This window comes from Pseudochaenichthys georgianus, chromosome 12, assembly GCF_902827115.2.
Source record: "Pseudochaenichthys georgianus chromosome 12, fPseGeo1.2, whole genome shotgun sequence".
In the NCBI taxonomy this organism is placed as follows: Eukaryota; Metazoa; Chordata; class Actinopteri; order Perciformes; family Channichthyidae; genus Pseudochaenichthys; species Pseudochaenichthys georgianus.
The window spans coordinates 18,706,278-18,733,759 of NC_047514.1; the positions used below are offsets into that span (position 1 = coordinate 18,706,278).

The following is a 27,482-nucleotide window of genomic DNA, read 5'->3' on the forward strand; positions in this document are numbered from 1 at the left end:
TTGTTTGGGCCCTTTTGGCAATAATTCCTTTACTATTGTTGCTTGTATTCTTATTGTTGTCCTATTACGACGCCATACTTCCGCTTATTTAAAGTTGAGACATTTTCTGTCACTTGAGAATGCACTTGATGGCAACAATGTCGTATTTTTATAGAGATCTGTCATCTTCCTTAATGCCACATTTCTGAGTTGTCGTCACAGCGGCCTTTTTCTATTTCTGGGAAGGATGTTGTGTGTCACTTGTCTGAGGACGCCTGTCATTAATGCTTTCTTTTGTGATTCGGTCTACTCTAATCGTTTCTCTTGTGCCTTTTGCTATGTGTAAACGATGCTGGCTTCTCACCCCAACTCCACCCTTCACCTCAACCCAACCTCGCCCCAGCGGACTCTCCCTACCCCCACCTGTCTCGCTGTGCTGAGCCTCCGACAGAGAGGGTGTAATGGGAGAACAGCTTTATGGCTATAGTCTGCAGAAAACACGTGACCCAGACGTGCCCCTATAATCGCACTCTCAGAAAAGAGCAGTATTTGTAGCTAGTTGTTGTGTACTTGTACCAAGAGCATCATGGTAGACTCTCTCACAAGACTCAGGAAATAAGTACACTCATGTTCAGATGCCTTTCCCTCTTTTTTTCGCCAATTTGGAGCAGCCATTTCTCTCAGTCCATGATGCTTGACAAGCAACGTTTGGCCTGAAATTGGGTCTGTGTTTAGGGAATAAAAACCCTAGGTGGGGTGTGTTGCTTCAACTCGTGTTGAGAAGATGAAATATGATCCAGGAAGTCCAGTTTGAATGATACACACATCCATGAGCTTTAAGACTCATCAGACACAGTGACAGGATTTCACAGCTCTGGAAAATGGTCACGGCTGCAAACATTTGATCCTCCATCTCAATGATTGCAAGGTTCACATTACAAAGTAATATACCAGGAAAGGGCTCATACTGGCTTGGCCTGTGCAGTCTGTTGTTGGGTGATGTTGCTGGATAAGATGGACATGTCAAAGCGGCCTCGGGGCTATCGGTAATCATAAACCTTCCCCAAATGTAGTTTGTCCTCTATTGATTAAACACAACATAGTTGATCCAGGTTCAAGTGTTTTGCCAGCTGACCCTAGGTTGGTGTTTTTCATCTAGGATTCAAGCTGTTGCAACACAGTGGTCTCATTGCAATGACCAAAGATGTAGATGTTTCTCATAAAATACTCTTGTGGGACCCCTTCTTGCTTCCTTGAGGACATAAGAAGAGAGGGCAGTGTGGACAGAATAGTAGTTCAAATAAGACTTTTCCTTTTTGCCGCAAAATCTTGCCCTCTGCCCATGTTTGCAAGCGTCAGTAGTGCAGACTAAATACAATGATTGCCCATGAGTAAAGCAATTGAATTTCCCTATGTGGCAATTTTAAAAGTGTATCTTGTTTGGAGAATGCAAACAGTATGCGGACACACAATAGCCTCATCCCAATACCCCTCCTCGACTCTTCTCTTCCCCTCCTCCGGGACTTGACCCGGAAATCGATCAAGACACGCCATTTTGAAGGACGTCCCAATAGCTGAAATGCACACGGAGGAGTCGAGGAGGGGTATTGGGATGAGGCTAGAGTGATCAAACAAAACTGGATCCATCTTGGTATCTTCTGTACTATGAACACTGACTCAGTTTAATGATACCAAGCCAAACTCCCAGTAAATATCCAGTACCTTTTATAGTGGATCATAAAACTCATACTTTAACATTATATAAAAATATGAAGCTAAGACTTAATCTCCACTCAAATCAGATTTTTTTTTTTTAGGTTAAAAAACGTTGTGACTATATCTAAAGCTACACTGAACGTGAGAGTAAACAGACACCCCACCCATGTGATGTCTGTTTATATACTGTAGCTGTTTACGGGGGGTGGGTGAGTATAGTTAGGTGGATTATCTCATTAGTACATATGTGTGAAGCGTCTGGGAGATTAAAGTCTGGCTTCACAAGCAGAAAATCTCCTCTAAAGCTTTTTGGTAACAGGGACCGAGGTTCTGCACCCTTATCCCCATTCTGCCATCCCCCATCGTGCCCACTGCCTAAAGAAGGGATTAGAAGGGGTAGAGGTCACGGCCACAAAACCAAAAACGCAACCTCTTGATAATGGTTTGGATTGTTAAATAGGATTGCAGCTGCCATGCATTCTCTGCAGCTTTGTTTTATGCAATAATTGAATGTGTCTTTAGGTAAATAAGAAAAAAGCCAGTTACCATGTAAATGTGGGACGGATAGCTCATGGTCGCTCTTATTTGTGACTTTTCCATGTTCAGGAGGAAGCGCTTTGATGAAAAGTTTGAAGTGGCGGAGCTGCACGTGTGGGACAGGAAGTAGAGTCATAGTGGAAGGTGTTGTGGGTCGGACAGATGCTCATTCAATGGACAGTGGACAGGATGTGTGAGTGTCATTTTATGGTTCTCCTCTGGGATAACAGTAGCTGGACATGAAGCTGTAACCATCTCAAATCCATCAGGGTTTTGATTCGTAATAGGAAATGATAACGCACACCTGTTTGGTACGAGCCGGGGATCTCCCGGGTCTCCCTTACAGTCCAAGCAGAATCATGAATCAACATAAGACTGATTTATAGCTCTTGCAAAGCAACTTCATATCCATATCTAAATTACTGTTCCGTTCTAAGGTCCCTGAAAGGGTCATTTTCGGCTAAAAAAGGATGGATAGCAATACTCAAGTCAGATATTAAGGTCATTTTTCTCCAACTGAAATGTAAGCCTTTTAAAGCTAAGAAGACGTTAAATCAGATGAAGTGACAGGAAGAGCTTATTATTATATGTTCTTATTTTTACAGACAAAGTTTTGAACTTAGAAAGATACAAATCTTTAAGGGATAGGCAATGTGTGTTTTTAATTTATGACTTTGCGGACAAACCACCCAAATTAACACACAATGCAAGTTCCTTTTAATTGCTTTAAAATGTAAATGGTCTTTGCCGGAGCTGCAAAGTGAATGATATGCAGTGCTTAGTGGGTTAAAAAATTGCTTTTGTTGACTGCTGTTTTAAATCCTACACTCAGTCATCGTTTTTATTTAACTTTCAAACATGGGTTACCACAAAACTGTCGGTTTTATTACTGTTTGCAACTGATCCAGAATACAGATAATCTTCCGGCTTCTCTCCACTTGATTTCTGTTTGTTTGAAGTTGTGCATGCTCCTGATTACACATTACACAACCCCAGACCTCTCAGGTTTTCTATTTCAGGGACCTTCTTGTGACCTCTGAACTGCTGAACAGCCATTCCCAGCTGCACACACTCCAATGTTGACTCTTTCAACTTCCTGCAAGCTACTTGTTTTATTTTGGAAGTTTCTTGACTTGTCTTCAACTTTAATGTGCATGGTTTTTATTTGTATCTGCAGCATCGTAATTCACTTTGAGTTGGCAGGGATACATATCCAGGCTTGTTTGTTGTTGGTAAAGCTCAGGGTGTATTATCAATCAGCACATTTGAAATACAGAGCAATGCTTTATAGCTTTTCAAAGCTCACTACAGCGGCTTTTCTTAGTGCTTAAACCATTCATGATTTAACATGTGATTACAGTGATTAAGGGTATTTATCCAGTGTATTTCTGATGCAGTTTTATCATCATTATTACATTTTTTGTATTAGACAGAGAACAGCATTACAGAATTATTATTATGATATACATTTGTTGGTAATAAAAGGAGAAATATCCTCCTAATTCAATATCAGTGCCGTCTTAAAGGGTTGAGGGGACATTTATTTGGCACTGTGTTTGTGTCGCATGTTTATCTCTTCAACGGGGATGTTTGTTAGCTCAGTGCTTCTGTGTTGGTGTGTTTGCTCTAATCTTAAATTGATCTGAAGTCACTTCCTGCCATTGTTGTGGCCACATCCCCACTGTCTCTTCTCTTCCCGTCTTCTAGTCCCCTCTATCCCCATCAAGGAAGCCGGTAGCTGAGAGAGGATACGTACGTGTGTGTGTGTGTGTGTGTGTGTGTGTGTGTGTGTGTGTGTGTGTGTGTGTGTGTGTGTGTGTGTGTGTGTGTGTGTGTGTGTGTGTGTGTGTGTGTGTGTGTGTGTGTGTGTGTGTGTGTGTGTGTGTGTGTGTGTGTGTGTGTGTGTGTGTGTGAGAGACATGGCGAGAAAGATATTCTGGCTCTGATAAACCCGGGACCGGCTGATATTGATGGTGAGCAGGAGAAGCACAAGCAGCCTGTGATAACATTTAGAGAAATAGTCTGAAGAAACATCTAGCAATTACATTACATTACAATGTCTAGCAATGTAAAGCATTAAAGGTTTTTCGGCGTAAAAAATGAAATAATTTCAAATAATGATTAATGCATGCATGCAGGAAAGGTCCACAGATCCAACAATTCCAGAAGAAAAAGAAGATCAATTGGGTTTTTAAAACTGTAACCTTAGGCTGCAATATACCCCTTTTTTGCATTTATATGTGCATGTGTGCGTGCTTGGGAGAGAGAGAGAGTAAAGGACACTGACCTCATAGCCTGTTATAATTGAGACTAATGACAAAAGCATATGGGCGTCAAGAACTTTGGTTTGAGGTTACAATAGCTTATTGTATTGCATCCAGAGTCATGGGTGTTACACAGGGTGTGTGAACCTGTAGTATCGTGGAGTGTGTTTTGTGCACAAGTGTGTATGTGTGTGTACGTCTCTCAGCCTTGCTCAAACTAAACTGAAGGCTAGTGTTTCAAAACTCTGTGAAGTTGAGACAGCCATAAAAAATCTATGAAACAGTTCATGTTACATGCAGGATAAAAGTCTCTGTAAATCCTGCAGTGCTTTTAGAATATTTCACACAGTTCTTTAGGCTTCCTCCTGTTTTCTGACCCCTCAGAAAGGACATTTTCTCGCATGCTGGACGTTCCATACAGGAAATGTGGTTGCAGGTTTTACTGCAGTTTTCTGGTGTTTAGACAGCAGGGAGGATATACTCTATCTGTGTTCCCCACGAGTGGTCTTGTTTAAATGTATTATTTCCAAGCATTTCCTGGTTAGCACGTGGAATTTCTTTAAATGAAGTATATGTTGTGCAATAAAGCTTGCTGTGCCATCATTACATCCCATCCATATATAGAGTGATAAGCAGGACAAAAGTATTTACACCCAACAAACTATAACCTAATGACATTGCATCCAGCAAAGTTTAACATTTCAAGTTAAAAGCCTTTTGAAAGTAACCTTTGTAAATATGGAATGAATAAGCCAACACAGTCTCACAGCATTTCGTGTTAAAGTCACAAAATGAATCTATTGATTCGTGTTCACCAACACGGTTTCACCATTTTTTTCGTGTCACACAGAACGATTTTAAAAGCAATGTAAATAATAACAAATTAGAAGGAAAAAAAGATGACAAAAGATACAGATTTCAGTATTCTGAGGCTCTTTGTCCCATTTCCTTTCCTCGCGGACGGCAAAAAAACTCCGACATTATACAATTTAAAGTAAAAGGAATAGGGTTAGGCTTAGCGTAAGATATTGAGTAAGAAAATGTTTTTATGAACCACACAGCTTCTGGTATTCCAAGACCCGACCGGACAAAAATACGTAAACATACTACCAATAGAAATACATTGCTTTTAAAACCGTTCAGTGGGACACGAAAAAAATGTGAAAATCGTGTTGGTGAACACGAATCAATAGATTAAATTAATTTCGTGACTATAACACGAAATGCCGTGAGACTGGGTTGAGTAAGCACTAAACGCAACAATGCCTTTAGTACACTAAGAGGTTTCTCTAATTAAAGCCTTGCTTTGTCCGGTACGTACGACCACTAGCTTATTGTGGCTTAGCATTCTTTAGCTTGTCAAAATCTAATGCCGATCCCTCGTGTGAACGAACGGGCTATACAAAAGAGAAAAGTAGCGGATACACCCGTTTGCATTCTCGTGTAAACAGCACCTTAAACAGTTGCTTTGAAGCTTTTTATTGGGTACTTAGCATAATAATCTATGCTGCTAGCTGCTCTGTGAGGCTGTATTTTAAGCTAATTGCTAATGTCAATAATGCTAGTATGTTTATGTTAGCAGGCATTGTTTTATGTTCACCATTTTAGTAAGTAGAAAGCTACTCCTTCATAACTCCAAAGCATGGTCCTTAAAAACAAAAGTAAATACAAAAAAACATATAGAATGTGACCAGTTTTATGATAAAAGAGAGTTCCATGAAAGGCGCTAGTTCCGTGTCAGCTTCTCTTCCCCACATATTATAAATACACTTTATTCACCTCTGTAGATAGCACCCATCACCTAACAAATAAAAATCCATGTTCATTTTGTCCTTTGCCAGACAGGAAGTGGAAACAAACTCTGATACAACTCTTTGACCGTGTAAACAAATCCCAGTTGCCATGACATAGTTTTACCTCACTGCTTCTATAAATGAATGAAACACTCCCTTTTGTGCCTTCCGATTTAAACTCTCCTTGGCTGTCTTGCGTGAGATGGAACTCTCCGGCCTTTCTTTAATAGTTATATTGTCGCTGGTGACCCTGAAGTCTGAGTTATTTATACCTTTGAGTCAAAACTGTTTGGGATTTCCCTCTCCTGTCCTCACATTAATATTTGATAAACATTTCTGGCACAAGAAGACAACAACATCTTGAAAGCAGGAAGATTCATATCAACAGAGTCCTCCGGTTGCCTGACCAGCACAGAGAAAACACAAATTGGACAGCCGTGTGTTTGCTGCTAATTAATAATAGCTGCTGCTGCTCTGGATGCAGTGCAGTGGGGTCATCAGGTCCGTATGTTCAGGAAAACAACTTGTGCGTGTGCTGATTGAGGTTAGGAAAACACACGTTATCATACAAACTGAACAAGAAGTCTAGCTGCTTCCTGACGTTTAAACAGAGCAACACATAGGTCCTGGAAGCTTTTTTTCCCGCTTTACTAATTGTATGCCATGTCCCTGAAGGAGACAAGTGGACATTAGTGGGTGATTGTGTAAAAATAGGAGACAGTAAATAAATGTATCTATAGGGCATTGCTTATACATTATAATGTTAGGATGACCCAATTGAAGCTCACCTGTGTGCTTTGGCACCAGGGGATCAAATGTGAGAGATCCAGCCCATTTAGTTGAAAGGTGCTAGAATTGGCTTTGTTACTAGTGTAGGGACTCAGGCCCATTTGGACCACTCCCAAATTACTTAGCATTTACATTGTCAATGTTGTTTTGTGCTGAAGAACACTTGCATTATTTTCTTTGTTACATTTGTTTATGGTGTCGCTTAAGAGTAGAAAAGCTAATTGAAAGATCCCAAGCTCGCACATTAAATTCAACCTTCACATTATGCCTTTATATTTTTGTCAAGAACAATCCTCTTGCCTGCCTTCCTACTTATCACCTATTCTAGCGATGAGACCAACGCATGATGCTCACTCGCAGATATTAGAGGAGGGCAGCAGTGTTAAGAAATGCTTTTGCCACTCTACCTGCCCACGGCTACTCACGTTAAATAGCAGTCCACTTCTGAGTTTTGGTACAGTTCATTCATCAAATCTGCCATGAATCTGTCAGCCTCGACAACCCTTTAATGAGGGCCGTCAGGTATACTGCAGACAGGAGCCAATGCAAGAGCCCCACCAAAGGAAACATTTGAACAAGGCTCAATAAGAAACACTTATGTTGTATTCCTTACAACAACAATACATTTAGTATTATAATGTGTTGTGTTACATTTTATCCTGTTATGCCCAGTATGCTGCCCTGCCATCTTGTCTTGTCTATTCCATTCATTTTTGATCGTTTTCCATGATCCAGCTTCAGGAGACATGTTTTATTCTTACACAGTCTGACATGCCAATAGCAAGTCCCAGTCTCCTCAAAGTCTACTACAGATCTGTTTCATCCATGCAAAAGGCTCTGGCTGAAGCCACATTAGTCTTTACTGGAACAGTGAGAAAAGGTGGGAACCTCTCCCGTCCTGGTGGCCTTTGTGTCTAACAAGCTGGTGTCAATCACCTAACCGTCTTTGCTGAAAAGAGTAAAGGGACAGCAGAGGCAATGACGCCCAAATGTTCAAACTTTCCAGCCGTGCTGAAAGTGTGATCTTTGACATCATTCAGATAATTAAGAGAGCAGATCAGACTGGTGATGTGATTGGAAATGTAAATGGTGCTGCTGGCAGTGTTTGCCGGAGGGTCTGTCTATCATCAGGGCTGCCGAGCTACTATCAGGACAGTCGTGTGATATCATGAATTTTAAGATGAGATCGAGTCAGATTCCAAACAAGGCCTGAAGGAACCAGCTGTCTCTGCACAGGGGGGCCCGTGCATGTGGTCTGCGACAGCTTAACTCACACATCAAACAACTGTCAGACCCCCGCCAACCCTCACACACACCTCAACACCAAGAACACACACCTAACGCTCTTTTAGCACTGCGAGAGTGCGAGCATCACCAAAAACACTCTCATAAACTCATACAAAGTCCTGATAAAAGATCAAGGAGACAATCTGCGGCCGTGCAGACAGATGTTGTGTGTTTCTGCCTTTGTGTTTATTTTGAGATGCAAGTACTCATCCATTCCTGCATCCCCCGGAGATGCTGTCTGCTAGTCAGTCATTACTGCTGCAGGACAGTCAAATGACGGATGGATGGGAGATTATGTTTGGTTAGATAAGAGTGCACAAACATGAGGAATGTCTTCATGGTGTGTGGTTTACAGCACAAGGCCACACATGAGAGAACAACAGCAACAGTAACAACAATCAATTTGAGACACAGGTGGGCAATCTACAGGAAAAACACAAGCTGTGGTGGAAACAGGGTCTACTGCATGCTGAATTAAAATTGACCCTGCAAGGAGGTTCACAGTCCAATTGGAACTTGTCACTCCTAAAGACTAAAAGATGAAACATTTGGATATTTCTCCTGCCGGATATGTGTCATGTATCTGAAGTAAACATAATTTAGTGTGTTGTGTTGCTTATCCTGTCCTGGGGATTTTGGGAAAAAGTGAGTGGGTGGATTGATGTGTTCATCAAGGCCTGGCGTTTAATTTAGCTGTTTATTCACATCCATGTCAGCGTACTCTGCTAAAAACAGACCTCTGTACCACCAGAACACAGATAGGAAACTGGCTTTATGCTTTTTTCCTGTTCTCCCGGACGCACAAAGAGCTGGACGGACAATCAACACCAGTGGAAGAGAACAGAGTTCGGGTGGAGGCACACAATCGCATCAGTTTGATGATCAAAAACCGCAAGATGGTATCTCCATTATTGGCAACAAATATTGAGAGAAAATTACGGAGGAAAAGCTGTAATCAATCCTCATCTTTATAATCAGAGGAAGAAAGGCGGAGATGAGCGGGGAAAGGAAGATGGAGGGTGGAGGAAGGGATCAGTGGAGGAAAAGATTGTTGAGTGATACAGTAGTTGTGTCTAAAGGTCGCTGCCCTGGCGCCACCGCTGCCTCACTGCTGAGAGACGGACCGCCTGAAGACTGAGCCGACCCACCTGGGCCGACAAATACACCCCAGGGACAGGAAAGAAGAGAAACAGAGAAGAAGAGTGCTACTTGTTGAACCTCTTAACATGGCATACTCCTCTATTGTTTCACTTAAGCAGCATTACACTTTAAAAAAATGCACACTGTGGCAGTATCAAATATTCTGTTTCAGCTATTCATTAAAGCTGTGCATACAGTGTTGCAGTTTAATACCAAGCGGAAAACTCTGGGGAAGAGCCGGTGTTGTGTCAAATTATGCACGCCCGTCGTGGAATGCACCCCCTGGCCTGCCGTAAAAAGCGCCCCACAAAAAAAGATGCTTCTATTAATCCCACCCTCAAGCACTTTGGAGGGTATAGTTGTAGGACTAGTACCAATCAATGGAGCAAGTTTCATGTATGTGACACGTGTATTGTCAGGGATAGCAAGGGGTGCCTATCGTGGCAACCAGGCTGTTCATAAAAAGCACCACCCAAAATAAAAAAAATTATATTAATCCCACCCTCAATCACTTGATGTAAAAATAAACAATACATTGCAAGGCACAAGTACTATTAAAAGTATACAGACAGGACGTCACAATTAAATAAAAACATATATTAAATAAAAAATTAACTGAAAAATAAGTGACGAATTAATGCAAAATCCAGGATTCGACAACCCAACCATCAAAAAGACAACATAGAATAGCGGACTATTAATTTAAATGTGCGTTCCCGCGTCAAGGGGTGCATTTCACGACGGGGATGCATAATTTGACACAACACCGGGATGCCAATACGGAAGTGCCACACACTGCAGTTCATATATTGGCCGATAGGGACTGACTGCAGAAAGGAGCCATTTCCATAGACCCCCATGTTAAAATGCCCAATCTTACAGCATAAAAAAACATGTTTCTACCATAGACTGTATATATAAATGGACGTAGGGTCCGTGACATAGGATTCTGCAGAGTTGCCGAGAAGCCCTTAGTAGGCGGAGTATGCTTTAGACAATAAGAAATATAAAGTTGACTGTTGAGTTGCTCAGTTTTTTTAGATTGTCAATACTATTACTGTATAACTAATATCTCAGGTTAAGAGGCACATTCAAATAAAGATTGGTCTTTAAATACATTTTGTTTTTTGAATTGTTTGTCTAAAGTCAAGGATCTAGAACTGGTACTTAGTTTTAATGATACAGTCTGGTTATTATGCTGTTTGGAGGAGGCCTCACAGGTAAGACCACTAACTAGCTACCATCACATGTACCTTAGCTTGACTTAAAAGTATTATGCTAAAAACTCAATAACTTAGATTATTATTTATAGTTTTGCTGAATAGTTTCATGTCCGCTTACCTTATAAACGTAAAATGCGACGGCAGTGTGCAGATGGGGAGCATATTAGCTTAGCTTGGTAGCTTCAGCTAGCTCTGGAACTTCCAGCTCGGTGGCAGGAGGTCCCGCCTCGGCTCCGCCTCTTTGCCCTTATTTGGAGCAGGCGGGAATTGAACTCTGACGTCACTGTCGAGCCGTTAGTGGCCGACTCCGCCTACTAAGGGCTTCTCGGCAACTCTGCAGAATCCTATGGGTGACGTCACGGACCCTACGTCCATATGTTTAATACTCCAAGTGGCACCATTTAATCATTTAGAAATGTTCCTGTGCACTATTTTTGCACACATTTCCCTAAAATCCAGCCTGACACCTCGGGTTTCTTTTGAAACTTTCACCACTAGAATTTAATATAAAGTTTTGCAACTTAAAACGATGTTTGGCTGCACTGCATGGCTTTGGACTGACTACATTGAAATCCTTTTACACCATACAAGCTAATACCCTTAGTATTAGCTTGCATGTGTATAGAAAATAGGTCCCAAAATAGTAATACAAATATAAAACAACATTATTAGATCACAGGAGGCTTTTGAGTTTTATAATTTTATTTAATCGTTTTTGTGTTTAATACTTTACATGTGCTTTGCATTACTTTTATTTTGTATTGTGTATCATACTCAATTTAGTTGTTCATTTGGCATTTTGATACCTAAAAATAATAATAATACACTTTATTTGTATTGCACCTTTCATGCAAGATGCAGCCCAAAGTGCTTTACATAGTAAGACAAGATACAACATGTGCGTGAGGAGTATAATTAAAAACAAGTTATAAACAAACAGAAAGAGTTATATCATAAAACCAATACCACTAAAATAACCCCAAATTAAAGATAGTTAATTTACTTTTAAAAATTCCAATCGAGTTTGCTGTTCTAAGAATTATGATGACAATTTTTCTCAAGTCAATTCAAAAAGTGATCAAATAAATCTCCCCTAAATCATATTCTTGTAAGACATGTTTGGACAGCACCCATGAGTGACTTAAAAATGGAATTTAAATATAATGTATTACTATAACTAAAGGTTCTTAAACATGTTTTCTTTGTTTTAATACTTTGGAGTATTGCATATTCAAATTAAAGGTTTGAGGTTTAGGCTGTGTGTTTCCAAGCTGCAGTGTATTACATTTAAACATATATATATTTAGTTGTTGGTTCCTACCTGGATAAACATGTTCAGACATGAAAAGATAACAGGATAGAAATGTAAATAGTGCAGCTCATCAGCAGAGTGCTCCGGTGCCAGAAGGACTCTCAATTGATATTGTAATGGTTACTTCATGAAACCTGTCATGCCCAGGCTTGCTCATGGGTGCTGTCCAAACATGTCTCATCAAATTTCACAAAAGTAAAACAAACCTCTGCTATAATATCTGTAGGAAGTTAGAGGGCAAAACATATTCAGTTTTATAGTTTAATTGTGTACTTGAGATACATGTAACCTATATTTTATGAATGAAATGTGAGGAATAATCAAAAGAAATACTATTATTACCAGAACAAAATCATTGAAACCCATATTGCATGTATTATAGTGACTCCACTATGCATTATGTTGAGTACTAATCAAATGAATGGAAAAAGAAGTGGGTGTACATAGAGAAAGAGCAATAGAGGAGGAGGGCTGTGGGAGGGGAGTAAGGGGGCGTCCTGGGAGGGCACAAGTCTGAGGGGGTATTTAAGGGTGGGCAGATTACACATGCAGCAACAGACTTCAGAGTGTTATACTGTGGATCTATCTGCAACAGATTTCCTTTTCTTGAAAAAAGGAATAAGAAGAGAAGATGGAGGCAACTGACGGTACTTATGAGTACTACGACTACGACGAGTCAGAGAACTCCACCATGTGTGACTATTCTGAGTGGTCCCCGTCATACTCAGTCATCCCGGTGCTGTACATGCTTATTTTCATCCTCGGCCTCTCTGGAAACGGGGTGGTGATCTTCACGGTGTGGAGAGCTCAGGGTAAGCGGCGAGCGGCTGACGTCTACATCGGTAACCTGGCCCTGGCTGACCTCACCTTCGTGGTCACCCTGCCTCTGTGGGCCGTCTACACCGCCATGGGCTACCACTGGCCCTTCGGAGTGGCCCTGTGCAAGATCAGCAGCTACGTGGTGCTGCTCAACATGTACGCCAGCGTCTTCTGCCTCACCTGCATGAGCTTCGACCGATACCTGGCCATCGTTCACTCCCTGTCCAGCACTCAGCTGAGAACCCGGGGCCACACCAGAGCCTGCCTCATCGCCATCTGGCTGCTGTCCGGGCTCCTGGCTGCTCCAACTTTGATCTTCCGCACCACCAAGTATGATCCAACCAGCAACCGCACCTCCTGCGCCATGGACTTCAGCCTGGTGATGACCAAAGTGGAGCAGGAGAACCTGTGGATCGCAGGGCTCAGCATCTCCTCCTCAGCTCTGGGCTTTCTTCTGCCTTTCCTGGCCATGATGGTGTGCTACGGCTTCATCGGCTGCACCGTCACCCGGCACTTCAACTCACTGCGCAAAGAGGACCAGCGCAAGAGGAGGCTGCTGAAGATCATCACCACGCTGGTAGTGGTGTTCGCCGCCTGCTGGATGCCCTTCCACATCGTGAAGAGCGCTGACGCCCTCTCCTACCTGGAGCTGTTTCCCGCCAACTGTGCCTTCCTGCGCTTCCTGCTGCTGGCTCACCCCTACGCCACCTGCCTGGCCTACGTCAACAGCTGCCTCAACCCCTTCCTGTACGCCTTCTTCGACCTGCGCTTCAGATCCCAGTGTCTCTGCCTGCTGAACCTCAAGAAGTCTTTGCATGCAAGCCCGGCCAGCTCCCTGTCCTCTCAGAAGACAGAGGCTCAGTCTCTGGCCACGAAGGTGTGACGACAGCTCAGGGCCCAGAGGCATACTGGGGAAGAGGTGAACAATGCAGAACAATGCAGATAACTCAAAACTGTACAGCACCGGGTGCTTGCTCACAGACTGTCTGCGGGTCAGTTTCGGGGCGTCATGTTTGCTCCTCTCTGACTTTGAAACACTGTGGGGGTTTGCATGAGAAACGGCAGACAGGTTTGTGGTTTTGGGGTCCGACTACATTCAAACTTCAGCCTCACTTTCAGGAGCAGGGAAGCAAAAACTGAACTATTTAATACAAGGGACCAAGCTGGCTTTTTTGAAAAAGTGGAATGTATTTTTGAGAGGATCTAAATGCTCATGTGTTTTCTCCTGTGGACTTTTATGCAAACATACTGAGCTTTTGAACTCTTACATCCTCTCATTGAGTCCCAGTGAAGAAGTGTGTTACTCATGCATTTGACCCTGCTGTTCTTGTTTTCATTTGTAAGCACTTGAGGTGTGAAATCTACCAGACAACCCTGTAGTAGTATCTGTGTCACAGCCAGCAGTGTTACGTATGTGTGTGCGTGTATGTGTTTATGTGTGTGTGTAGAATGGGTGTGCCAGTCGCTAAGAGGTGTTTGAGTCTGATAAGAGTGCTGTAAGCAGAGACGGTGGTCGTGGTAGGGGGTGGGAGTCAGCCCCAGACAGACAGACAGATGGCAGCTGACAAATGCTTTCAGGCTGGTAGAGAGCCCAATTAAAAGGTGGCTGCTTTGACAGTCTGCTGATGTGCGTGTGTGTGTATGTCTGTGAAGGAATGAGTCTGTTCAATGAGCGTCAGCATGACAATGAATTTGTCCCTGCAAATACATGAAAGCATTTTGTGAATACACGTCATTTTGAATTGATTGTTTATGATTTGTAATAAAAACAAAAGTCATTTGAAAAAACACAAATAACCTCTCAGTCTGGTCTCTCTCCATCACTTGTGATCGCTTGTTATGTCTCGCTGCTGGAATGTATTTTCTCCCATCCAGTGAATGTGCTTCTTCCTGTTAGTGCATTGCTTTCAGGAGGCAGTCTCCGTCCCATTGTGTTTCGCAGGGCCGAAATCAAAGCATTTGTCAGCAGGAAATGCAAGTTGGACTTCTGTTTCCCTCTTTCCGCATGCCTGTTTCTCCTCCTCTTTACAACTCGCTCACACAAACAATTATTGAGCACAAAAGTTTCTAAATTGGATCAACCAGAGGACATCTAGCTGTGTCTCAGCAAAGTTTAAAGTCTCAAGGGTTAATTACCATAACTTTAGACTCTTTATTCTGTACCAATGCATCCAAAAATACATCTAAATGATATCCTGGGTCGTTAAATTGAGAATAGTTGAATGAATTGTTGTTCCTTTTCAACAGGTTGCTGAGCTTTACATTAGAACTTAACGATATTGACTGTAAAGAGCTTTTTACAGAATGTAATCAGCAACAGCAGGGAGACAGGGATTGGACTAATCCTTGGGTGCTGATTTGTAATGAGACCTGAAACCCGTGACAGAGATTGGCTTAATCTAAATTACCTACAATTAAAGTGTGCTACAGTGTGCCTTTAAGTATGGTAAGTAGAGGTTTAGAAAATGTGACAAAAGCTGAATGTTCATTGAAAAAGCACATTTTAATTGAATAAAGGTGAAATGGGAAAATGTCATTGTCAGAGGGAAAAGAAATCCAACAGCTGCAGTGACATTCACTCTGTCTCTTTCATCGCTGTCTCAGCTCTATAATCTCATCTGAGCCAAGACACAAAGACATTCAAAAATGTGTGAAATATGTCTCTAAATTGGGTCTAGAATTTGTATGCTTGGAAGTGGGGAAAAACTAGATCCACTCATAGAACAATAACAACAACAGTCCAATAGAAAATGTATTAGTGGCACAATCCATGCACTCCAGTGTCTGCACAGCAACATGTTTTATTAGTGAAACAGCATACAGTGCATTTTTGTAGTCGATGTCTTGTCACATTACCCTCCATACATCAGCTTCAAAGTGAAAGCCCGCTGTGAAAGATAATCTGGATAGATTCATGTCATGGGTTTTCAAGTTTTATGAAGCTAATGTGATCATGTTACCGAGATTTCATGGCAAGAACTTTGCCAAAGCTTGAAAACTAACTTGTATATAAAATAAAAGGGATGTATGACCTTTGATCCTAAATATCTTTGGTGTTTGAGATGATGTTCAGAAATGATAACACAAATGTTTTCATTCCTCTGTAATAACAGAGTGTGAAAATGTAATGTGTCTCTACGGGGAGCATGCTGCCTCGGGGAATCCTGAGGATATAAACACTCTTCCTTCTGCCTCAATAAGAAATGACTAAGTTCTTTCTTAAAACAGACATTGACAAGCATACTTGCATTTAACCTGTAAAGCATTAAAACTAGAGCCGGGACTCGATTAAAAAAATTAATCTAATTAATTAGAGGCTTTGTAATTAATTAATCGAAATTAATCGCATTTTTAATCAAATATACATATTTGACCTGAGAACAGTGAGAAGCAATTTTCACATGGATTTTACTCCAAGTGGTCTTCAGTCCAAGTGTATGACATTAAGGATTTTGGGAGATGATGCCCTGTGGGCCATCTCAGCTAATTTACAGATGGCCCTGAGCCCAATAGAGATTGCCCTGAAAAATGCACGCGGACGAAATGGCACGAAGGGTTTGGGGGGCCTCCGTCCCCCTAGAACATTTTGATTTTTGCAGGTCTTAGATGCTGTCTGGTGCATTCTCTAGACTGAATTATAAGATGAACCACCATAATATTATTTTGTACAATTTCAATTGTATTCTTCATTTCACTTATTTGTTTGTTCTTGTGTGTGTTTGCTCGCTTCATGCCCTGCATAGCTATAAGAAATACTTAAGTTGTTGGTCAAAACACTTTCCATCTGATGAAGGCAAATGCCTTCCCAGATGGAAAAAAGTAGAAAACATTACATTCAGTTATAACTGCCAAAACAAACATTATTTACACTATTATGGCCCCTGTTAAAAATGTTTGTAATGTTAACTACTGTAAATTGGTCGAACGAATGCCTCCTCATCCGGAAGCTGACCGAGCAGACCCGAGCAGCAGTCGAGAGGAGCCGAGCGCATCAGCGAAGCACACGTCAGAGTTCCCGTTAGCCGGAAAATCTAAATATCTTCGGTCAAAATCATTTCCCTTTAGAGCAATACCGCTTCAGTTGCGCCACTTATGTGACAGACAAGAAGAGTATGTGACAGACAAGAATAGTCAACTCTAATGTCTAACACTTAATGTGGAGAAAGAGATGTCCTGTGTGGGTTGATTGTGCGTTGATCTGTTGGTAATGCCTCGGGGTTCCGGTGGGCATGTAAACAAATGCATAATGCTGCACTATACTGTGTGGCCTCATCCAGTTGCATAGCGACACTTATTGTGTAGTTGTCTTTTAATAAGCAGGTAGTCATATCATTAGCTAGTACTAGCTGGATCTGATCGATATGGACATAAACGCGAGTGAAGTCTAATCTGACGGGAGAGAGACCAGCTGCTGCTGACGAGTCGAGACGCAGCTCTGCATAACCACATGCAGCGGTGAGCGGAACAAAACACACACTTCAGGTTAGAATATCACACGTAGCTATTTTAATTACCTCTCAAACTACCTAAACTAGTTATAGATATGTTTAGTTTTACTGTCGGTTCACTCATTACTGGATCTGCGAGCTGCATGATACTGGCATAATAGATTGGGCAACCAGCAGGTGAGGCTTCATTGCTTGAGCTAAATACTAGATGGCCTCGGGCCATCGGGCAGTCCTTTAATGTCGAGCCCCGCTATTTCCTCAGACTTATCCTGGCCCTGAAACCAGTCATCTGGTTGAGTGTGGGTTGGGTCAGGGTGTGGTTCCTTGCACTCGGAGTCGGGCTAATGTCCACGCTAGCTGCTACATGCTTTGCATTTAGGTGAAACTTTAGGCTTGATGTGCTGCGGTGATATGCAAATTCTTTTTTGCATAATTTGCACACAACCGTGCTCTTATCGACGCTTCCATCCGTCCGTTTTTTAAAACAAAATGTCCCATCCACGGGGCCGACCAAAGCGGTCTCATCAGCTTGTTCGTTCATGTTTGACTATTGTTCACCGTGGTTTGTTGTTGTTTGAAGTCCCATGCTGAAGTCATGAACGTTAGTTGGTGCTCCAGTATAATCGGTACGCCTGAAACTCATCCAGTGAGAAACGTTCCGCTGTGCAAAAATAAGTGCGATTAAAGTGCGATTAAAATGCGTTAATTTTTGTGTAATTAATCTTTAATTAACGCGTTAAAGTCCCGGCCCTAATTAAAACACATATAAAACATCTATGTTTTTCATATTGATTATGTGTCTGAGATATTGTGCTCTGCATCTGTAAGGTAGCAACAGTTAGTTCTGAATCTGCGGAGACAAGAGCCGCGTTCACACTGCGGTACTTTTCCCACAAAGGTTCATGCAAACTTAGTTCATGATCGCGTTCACACCAAAAAGAGCCGGTACTAAACGTAGTTCATGCGAACCTTTTTACCCCCTCGAAAGTCCCTGCTAGAGAGCAGGGACTTTCGAGCGGCTCTTTTTTGAGAAAAGAGCTATATTTCTGATTGGCTGGGCGGATTGCAAACCACGCCCCGTAAAACTCCCAAAAAGTTTTGTGAAGCCGCCATTTTATTATCCTCGCATTAGCATTATTAGCATTAGCCCAGCGCAGAAACGCAGAGAGACTAACTTATGGCAACACAAAATAAAACATGGGAGCGGTGGAGATGAGGAGGTGTCGGCGTTCTGGAGATTTACTCGGAAGGCTTCAGTAGAAGCTGCTCGGACTCCCAGCAGCTTCTACTGAAGCCAGTCCCCAACTCCGGGGACTTCCGGCCGGGGACTTTGGGTGGCAGTATACGCCGTGAAGTGGTTTGCGGCCTGCCAGTAAACCCCAAGCAGAAGAAGAAGAAGTGACGTCAGCGGATTCATTTGCCTAATCCACCCCCAGGGACTTTTTCTGGTGTGAACGCGATCTGTACTTAGTTCATGCGAACTAAAGAGTTCGAATGAACTAAGTTCGCATGAACCTTTGTGGGAAAAGTACCGCAGTGTGAACGCGGCTAAGCACTGAGAAAATGTATCAAAGCTCCAATGTCAAAAGATAACAAACTCCAACCACTAAATAATAGTTTCTTGTTGACAGCACAGTTAATACCTGTCAAAACAAGCGCTTCTTTGAATATAAATCTGCCTAACTCAACAATTAATGATAATGTCATACTAAATGTCTAACACACTTTGAATTAGGTCATTTTTAGTGTTCTAAAATCTCAGTTTTCATGAGAAATATTTGGAGTTTCAAATGAAACTGTAACTGAAGTAATGTATTATTCAGCTCTCTACTCAACCACTCTGAGGGAAATTGTGATTTTCATTCCACATGGCATGGCCAGATTTGGCATGTTGTTATGACTTTAGATGTTTACCTCATGCACACCAACGCAACTCCGGTTCAAGCTCCGTGCTAGAGCTTTTCAGGTTCAGAACTGGTTCTTCGGTTTAGCTCCGGCTCTTTTCACACTGAGTGCCCAGAGTCCGACTGGTGCTGCGTCATTGCGTCATCGTTTGCGTCATGACGTAGCCGTTTGCGTGCCTGCTTCATAAAGCCAAACCGCGCGGAAACCCCTCACAGCTGACACCGAGAACAACAACAATGGCTGATTGTGCTCCAGCTTCCTCTGTACCTCTTCGGAAGACCAGATTCCCAGTAGGTAGATGGTCTCTTCAGTGGACCACTGCTGCTTGTTAAGTTTCTCCATCGTTGGGTACAAACTGGATAAAACGCCGGCTTTTTGTTGTTGTTCAGGAGTTTGTTCCCGCCCCTGCCCCCGCCTCGACGTAAGCGTGATGTGGTGCTTTTGCTCTGGCCGGACAATTTTTTGGTGCTCGAAATTAACCGGATTCCGGAGCTAAGAGGTGCTCCGCTGCGGTGTGAACAGGAAAACCCGGTGCTTTTCAAGCTCCAGCTCCGACACGGCCCTGAAACACCGTTGGTGTGAATGAGCACTGTTTTAAGCTTGAAACTAAATGCATACATGTAATGGTAATGCACAATCTAACACTCACTATAGTCCTTTTTCTGTGTGAGTAAGCTGTGCAAACTGTATTATTTGGTCAGAATCTGGTTTAATGTCAAATCCGTTCTCACATACAATGCCTTTGTGTTTTGGTGGATAACAATTAAAATAGCAAGAGAAACTCTAAATAAAGCAAACCCTGCAAAATAGAAAAATGTACAGTACAAATCTTTAAGTTTCAAAAGCTGTGTTTGTAAGAAGAGGGTGGAATATGAAAAATATAGACTAAAGAATGTGCAAAACATTAAAAGTACAAGGAATAAAGAATATATACAATGTAATGATATCACTAACCATAAATAATTGTATTATGTAACATATTGAGTCCGATCCAACTGGGGAATTTATGCAATATGTGTGTAGTTATTTTGGTTTTGTTTTCCTGAACTGACCCTTTAAGTCTGGACAGAGATGTATGGAAAAGCCCTATCGGTCTTTGGAGGTGATCTATCATCACAGCACAATGCAGACTGTAAAGAAGCCAAACCCAAAATCATCCCCAGACTGGACACTGTTTGTTTACAGTGTAACGCATATCAATAGAAACCACAGGCGAAGCTTAGAAGGCCGAGTTTCTATAGGAGTGCCCACCTTATCTCATTCATTGTCTGTCAATGGAAAATCAGACAGCCTTTGTCTTGTTTTAAATCAGGCTTGCAACCATGCCTCCTGTGTTAGCAGCACATAAATCAGAACCCAATAAACAGGCAGAAAATAGACACAGGAAGTGTGCACACATTTCATCCCCGTTCTAACAATGGAGGCTGCGCAGCACGGCTATCAGACCGGACCTTGAGCCTGGTCAACCATAGTGTGGTAGGATGAGGTGTTGACCCCCGGAGCGTCTTGAAGGACCCTCAGCTTCCTGCCGCCCGCTCTCGCAGCGCTCCTCCCTGCATCGTCCCAGGAGGACGACAGACCACACGGACAGGATAGGACTCCGCTGGCCAGGCAGGAAAGGAAAAGTATGGGGATATCCTGTCTGTCAGAGGCTTCTCCCTGCGTTTACGGCCCTCTGCGACATAGATAGAGACGCCTGCTCCTCCTGAGGTCTTGCAGGACATGGAGGCTCACTTCTGTGCGACCAAGGGGATAACACCATGCTTGAAGCAGAATAAGGCTGCGGCCACACGAGGACGAATTCGGTCGTTTGCGTTACTGTTTAGTGTCATATAGACCGTTCGGCTACACGAGGACGACCGAATACGGCACTAAACGACTGAGGAAACGATAACGGGTCCCAAGGTGGATAGAAAGGCATACGCAACTCTCTGGGGGGTCAAACGGCTCCGTGTGTACGCCCTATCCGAACATTTTCAGATCACTGATAGGGATTGCGCAATAGCCACCTCTTCTGCTCACCTCCGTTTACCCCGCGCCATTGCTAAAATGTTTCGCCACCAACAACAACAACAATGGCGGATCGCAGAGTTGCTATCGTGCTCCGGACGCTATTGACCATGCTACAGTTGTTTGTGCAACATCTACAGCAATAATGATGAGGCAATAGCCCCGCCTCTCCCCACCTCTGCTGCTCACCCCCACGTCAAAGTAAACTGCACCCTGAATTCAGATTATTTATCTTTCTCTCGCGAGTGAAGTCTAATCATCACCCTTAGCTATTTTAATTACCTCTCAAACTCCCTAAACTAGTTATAAATATGTTTTATTTTTACTGTCGGCCGGATCACTAATTACTGGATCAGCTGCTGCATGAGACAGACACTGACGCTGTCCGAAGAGAAGGAGGAAAAAGAGAGGCTCCGTGTATTTTATTATTATAATATATAGACTCGTTATTCATTTGTTTTAAAGCTCAATAAATAACAAAGAAGACCTTTGACCGGCACTTTTATAATTTTGTCCGGAAGATTTAAACTTTAATACACGTTGACTGGCGAAAAACTGCCCGGTTCCCTTGGCCCCCACCGCGGAGAATAAACAGAAGGGCAACCATGACAACCATGCTTCTTCTGCTTTTGTGGAGGAAGTTACAGCGTCACGTACAGGCTCCTGCATATGTACTGCAGCTTCTCCAGCGGTTGGAGCTAAACGGAGCGGTCTCGTGTGGGCAGACACTATCCGGATAACTATTGCGTGTGGACGGAAGCTTGTTTGCGTTTGCGTTAATCCTATGCATTTAGCCGTTTTCGTCCTCGTGTGGCCGCAGCCATAGTGGCAAACAGATGACTCAAACACCTGAGGTGACAAGTCAGATGTCTCTTTTCCTCTCCTCACTCTCTCTCCTGAGATGGCAAACATTTCAAAGGCGTTCACACAAGATGGCCATCGTTAGTGGAGACACGTCGTTTCCGACGGCAGAAAGGCGCGGAAGTGCCCAAGCTTTTAGGGTGACTCCGGATCTTGGGTTTTGTGAGTCTCGGAGAAGATCATCCTCTTCACAGAGCACAGAGTGTCCCTTCATTCCCTCCTCTATCCTCTCCATTGTGCATCCTTCCCTCCCTCGAGCCTAAATGGATGCCCTGTCATCTGGAGCAGGAGCGAGCCAGTTCAGAAGCTCAGCTGCGCTCACTTAAGCATCACAGGTAGAGATAGCTGCACAGAGGGGCACACATGCAAGAGATTACGCAAGAACACGACCATGGGAGGCTGTGTGGCACATGATGCATTGATTTAGACAATCACTGTAGTGAAGAGCGTAGCGTTAAAGTGTAGCTTTCATCTTGATCATTTAGGATTGAGCAGACTTTCTAGAAACTGTGAATGATGCAAATGTGGAATGTTTGGTGCAGCAATTTCCCTGAATTCAAGACAATAAAGGAAAATGATTTTTGACAACTGTCCTCTGTTATTGCAGCCACATCTTAAAGGTCTCCAACAACAACAACAACCTGCAGCCACACACAGACTCTCTCTGTGTTTCTGTGTCTTTTAATCACATCATGTTGATGGTTGTGGATTCTGACATGTGTAACCTCAATTTCCCCTCTAGACACGTTGTCAGACATTAAGAATTTGTTTTCAAAGCCAAACGAATGTCATGTAATCTCTACTTTGAATAAATTCAAGTTGAGCTTTAAAATAAAGACCCTTTATGAATATGTTTAACTCTGTTCTATAGTACAGGACACTTTTAGATTTTTGATTACAGACAGCTGTCATTCACTACACCCCCACAAAGTGTCACAACACATGGAATTGTTAAAAAAAAAAAATGTAATGACCCAATTTTTTTTTGAAATGTACAAGATGACGTAACTGGAATGCATTTTTGGAGTTAAAAAAGTGAACCATTTTAACCCCTGATGTATAAACCCACACACAGAAGCACACAGATGACTCTTTGCATGACATCTTCCTGACAGGTGGCATGTTGAAAGGAGGCCCAGAAACCCAGAGACAGGCTTATGAATACTGAGTAAGCTATGTACAACCCTTTGCAAACCTTTGAGTACGATTGCTTTACTGTTTCAATATATTGTTGTGGTTTTATATAGTGCATTTACCTGTGTCAATACTTCTGATTTGTTGAACCTTTGTTCAGCTTTTTGTCCTGGTGTTTAGCTTAATTTAACTTAATTTATTCGCCTCATTTTTATTTCTGTTTATGTAGTCTTAATTGAAATCAACAGACGCAGGGTAAAATACCTTAAATTAGTACAAATAGCCAATAAATCTGATTCTAGCTGATGTCAACAGAGTCCTGAAATAATGAAGAACGTCACTCACAAAATACATACTGTGAATGGTGGCTTTGTTTTGACCAGCTTTAAGAGACGGAAAGAGTATTTTAGGGCATAATGTTCAGGTACAGTGGCCTGCTAAGTCAATAAACACAGGTTATTCAATTTAAAAATAAAATATACTCAACATACTAGCATACTATTTTGAATTGTGTTATTAGCTCTAAGAGAAAAGGTTATACAGTTAAGTCTGTTGTGTTTAATATGATCGGCTAAATGCTTTTAGAAGACGTATGTATACAATTAATTACGAAAAATAATTCCTGATTTAGAAAGATAGTAAATGCTGACACCTAGTGACAAAAACAGAACCATTCTGTCCCCGGAACCTAAGTCTCCTAGCTGAGGCGATCTTCGGAGTTATTTATTAGACGGACCCCACTAGCCAATGCTAAGCGATGCTAGGCCTTCAGAAGCTAACACGTCTAATTAAACTCCTTTATTTCAGTCTGCTCTGAAGTACTCATGTTATCTCGCAAGCAGAAACGCGTGTGGAGGTACGTGGAGGAGGGCAGCGTGCTGAAGCTGAAGTCGTACCTCCGGAGGCACCGGGACCTGGATGTGAACTTCTCCCACGGCCGGAGGGAGAGGAGCCCGCTGCACCTCGCCTGCTGCCTGGGAGAAGACGCTGCGCTGCGGCTGCTGCTCAGACACGGAGCCGATGTCCTCCAGAAGAACCGCAAAGGAGACACGGTGTTACACGTAGCCGTCAACAAGGCTCTGAAAAACAACAATACAGGTGAGGGAGACTCGGTGAAGATGCTGTGATTGACTTATATCATATATTTATAACTGTATCTGTTTACCTCTATATTTAGTGCTTATAGGACATATAGCCTACCTTTACTACGTTCTGTTAACATACATCTATTATTTCTTATTGTTGGATGTAACCAAATTCATTTGTTATATTTATTAATACTGTTACTACATGGTGTTACTACTTCTTCTTCTTATTTTTTTTTTTTAAATTATCCCTGTGTATGAGGCTGTAGCTTCACCCCAAATTGCTCCTGTGGCAATTTCCCACAATATTGAGTGTAGGCCTATGTAAGTAACTTTTGGTATAAGTGTCTAACAAGTGACATGTAATGTAATTTAATGTGTACTATCTGTGTTTCTCTCTTATTCTTTTACTGCTATAACACCTGCATTTCCATACAGTGATCAATAAAGGTATATATCTTATCTTATTTACTTGAGAAAAGAAGATCCAATGTAGGAAAGAGCCAGAGCCCTGGCCCCCGCCTCTCCTCACCTCTGCTGCCAAATCCACCACGGAGAATAAACAGAAGGCAACCATGCATGCTCATGATGTCTTCTTCGCTGCTTTTGGTGTATTTTGTGGCGGAAGTACAGCTGTACGTTTCTGGTGCCGATTGCGTGTGGACGGAAGACTTTTTTTATATCAAGTTCGTTTTCGTTTGGCTAGGGTCTTAAAGGTGAGGAGCGGTCTCTTAAAATCGTTAGGGTATTTGACAGGCAGCCGGTGAAGTTGCTGAAGAACAGGAGTGATGTGGTTAATGGAGGGGATTCTGGTGATGATGTGACGACAGAGTTTTGGACCAGTTGAAGTTTGTAGATGGACTTGAGAGGGAGACCAAAGAGAAGAGAGATGCGTGGAGGACGGGCGGAGGAGGTTGATGTTACGTATATGGAAATAAGCAGACCGAATGACATTACTGATGTGAGTTTTTAAGGAAAGTCTGCTGTCGAGCATGACAGCCAGACTCTTAACCTGAGGGGAGGGTGAGACTGAGGAGTTGTCGATGGAAATGGAGAAACTGTCAGGTTTGTGAGGGTGGATTTGGTTCCAATGAGGAGAACCTCGGATGTATCACTGTTACGTTTGAGGAAGTTGTAGGAGAACCAGGATTTGATTTCCTGTGTGATTTTCATTTTTTTATTTGTTTTTATTAAAATAATATGTTATGCATTGTTGGAGCCTAACATTCTGAAACTAGGGCTTTAATGTAATTGTTGTGTATATGATGACTAAGAATGTCAACCTAAATATCTTTCCCTGCAGCGTATAATGACCTAGTAGAGCCTCTCCAAAACAGTTGTCCAGAAGCTTTGGATACTCCCAACAATGCTGGAGTCACACCTCAAGACCTGCTGGACTGGAGGAAACAAACAAAGGTAAATTAGACATTTGGAACTATTTTATAGTGCTGTGTTTTGATAGTAGCTATTAAAAGTTGTCACAGTGCCAGATTTTTAAATAGCTTGTTTTTCCTGATCAAAAGCCCAAAATGCAAAGGTATCTTTCTTTATTGATACCTTCTATAACGCTCATGTGATTAATCTATTTTGGTTAGCAATTTATTCTTACATAATTTTCCCATGATAATTCAGTTTATTTGACAAAAATATATTCTCTCTGTGTTGATTTTCATAATATACACCAATGTATCTAATAGGTAATAAAGACAATTCAATGAAGCTGTATTAAATGTGTTATCCGATGTCTAAAGAGCCCAATGTTTGTTAGTTAAGGATCATTTTTACATATATGACCTTATATTCTTCAGGCTGCTGAAAACATGAGTCGTCCATCTGAAAAAGACCCCCAGAAGGAGTGGATTGAAAAGCTGTTTGGGGAATGCGTGGATGAGTTTCATGAAACCTTTGGTGTGTATGATGGTACATTGATGTCTTTCTTTAAGGCTGGATTTTATTCTAGCACTTTTGACTTGATCATAACACAGCTGTTCTTGATTCACAGCTGATGATTATCTTCCTGTTGATGATGATGAGGAAGACTTTGGGGACTGGGCTGACCGTATTAGAAGAGATTATTATGATAAGAAGATCGCTGAAACTCAGAGACTGGCAGCTTCGTCTTCTGGGTGGAAAAAGAAAAAGAAGAGTGATCAAGAGAGAGAGCAGGAGGCGCAGAGCCACAAGGAGCTGCACGAGAAGCTGCAGAGGGAACATGAAGAGTACTTGGCACGAGCCAAACGTAAAGAGGAAGAGACTAAACTGGGTAAAAAGCGTACGTACGATGAAAAGTGCGCGGCTACTTTTGATGGTGGCTCTTCATCTAAAAACACAAAGCTGAGCTACAGCGACATCCCCTGGCCGGCTCCACAAGGCACCGTGCAGGATATGCTGGATGTGATGCTGCACGGCGTGGACAGGAACGACGTGCCGGTGTTCCGTAAAATGCTCCTGAAGCAGCAAGTGCTGTGGCATCCTGACAAGTTTGCTCAGCGCTGTGAAGCTCGTTTAGAGGAGAAGGACAAACAGCGGATCCTGGATACAGTCACAGCGCTGTCGCAGGAGCTCAACAGTCTGGCACAGAGCCTCAAGTCTTAAAATGTTAACTTTATATATAATGAGCGTATTTTCTGGACAATAGAACTGTTGCATTTAAAGCAGTGGTTCCCAAAGTGAGAGACCAGGAGGAGAAATGGTTATTAAAAAAAAAAAAAAAAAAATCATAATTTGAAAAATTATTTGTGTGTGTGTGTGTGTGTGTGTGTGTGTGTGTGTGTGTGTGTGTGTGTGGTGTGTGTGTGTGTGTGTGTGTGTGTGTGTGTGTGTGTGTGTGTTGTGTGTGTGTGTGTGTGTGTGTGTGTGTGTGTGTGTGTGTGTGTGTGTGTGTGTGTGTGTAAAACAGGTATGAAATACTATATGACAGTAAAAAAAGAATAAAGTTTAAAAGGGTGATTTGTAAAATATCCATAAAGAAAAAGTAACTCTGTTTCATATGTGTGTTGTTGAGAGAGGTATCCATAGATCTCTTCATTTTGCTTTCAAAGTGCACCAGATTGATGCTTTTAACTTCAATATTTAAAAATAAATCTTCCCGGGGGAGCCCCTATGTGAGGTCCACACACTACCTATTAAAAATAGCACTTTACCCCTGCTTACACCTGTTGAGGAAACTTCTGTGTAGCA

General features: G+C 42.2%; 2 protein-coding genes across 2 annotated transcripts; both read left to right on the plus strand.

Moving 5' to 3' along the window:
* Positions 1-12,602: 12,602 nt before the first annotated feature.
* On the plus strand, positions 12,603-14,663 carry LOC117456129 (apelin receptor B-like). The gene has a single exon (XM_034095881.2). It carries the CDS (start codon positions 12,672-12,674, stop codon positions 13,740-13,742), a length of 1,071 nt encoding a protein of 356 aa, XP_033951772.1. The 5' UTR covers positions 12,603-12,671; the 3' UTR covers positions 13,743-14,663.
* A 9,256-nt stretch (positions 14,664-23,919) lies between these two features.
* On the plus strand, positions 23,920-27,062 carry nfkbil1 (nuclear factor of kappa light polypeptide gene enhancer in B-cells inhibitor-like 1). The gene is made up of 4 exons (XM_034096628.2): positions 23,920-24,315; positions 25,606-25,718; positions 26,111-26,210; positions 26,305-27,062. The coding sequence occupies exons 1-4, from the start codon at positions 24,042-24,044 to the stop codon at positions 26,895-26,897; spliced, it is 1,080 nt and encodes a 359-aa protein (XP_033952519.1). The 5' UTR covers positions 23,920-24,041; the 3' UTR covers positions 26,898-27,062.
* The last annotated feature ends 420 nt before the right edge of the window (positions 27,063-27,482 follow it).

Bases quoted from the DNA above. Each gene is read 5' to 3' on its own strand.
- LOC117456129 (XM_034095881.2), top strand. From the start codon at position 12,672: ATGGAGGCAACTGACGGTACTTATGAGTACTACGACTACGACGAGTCA.
- nfkbil1 (XM_034096628.2), top strand. From the start codon at position 24,042: ATGTTATCTCGCAAGCAGAAACGCGTGTGGAGGTACGTGGAGGAGGGC. The intron at 25,719-26,110 runs GTAAATTAGACA...TATATTCTTCAG, and splicing joins ACTGGAGGAAACAAACAAAG to GCTGCTGAAAACATGAGTCG. The intron at 26,211-26,304 runs GTGTGTATGATG...CTTGATTCACAG, and splicing joins TGAGTTTCATGAAACCTTTG to CTGATGATTATCTTCCTGTT.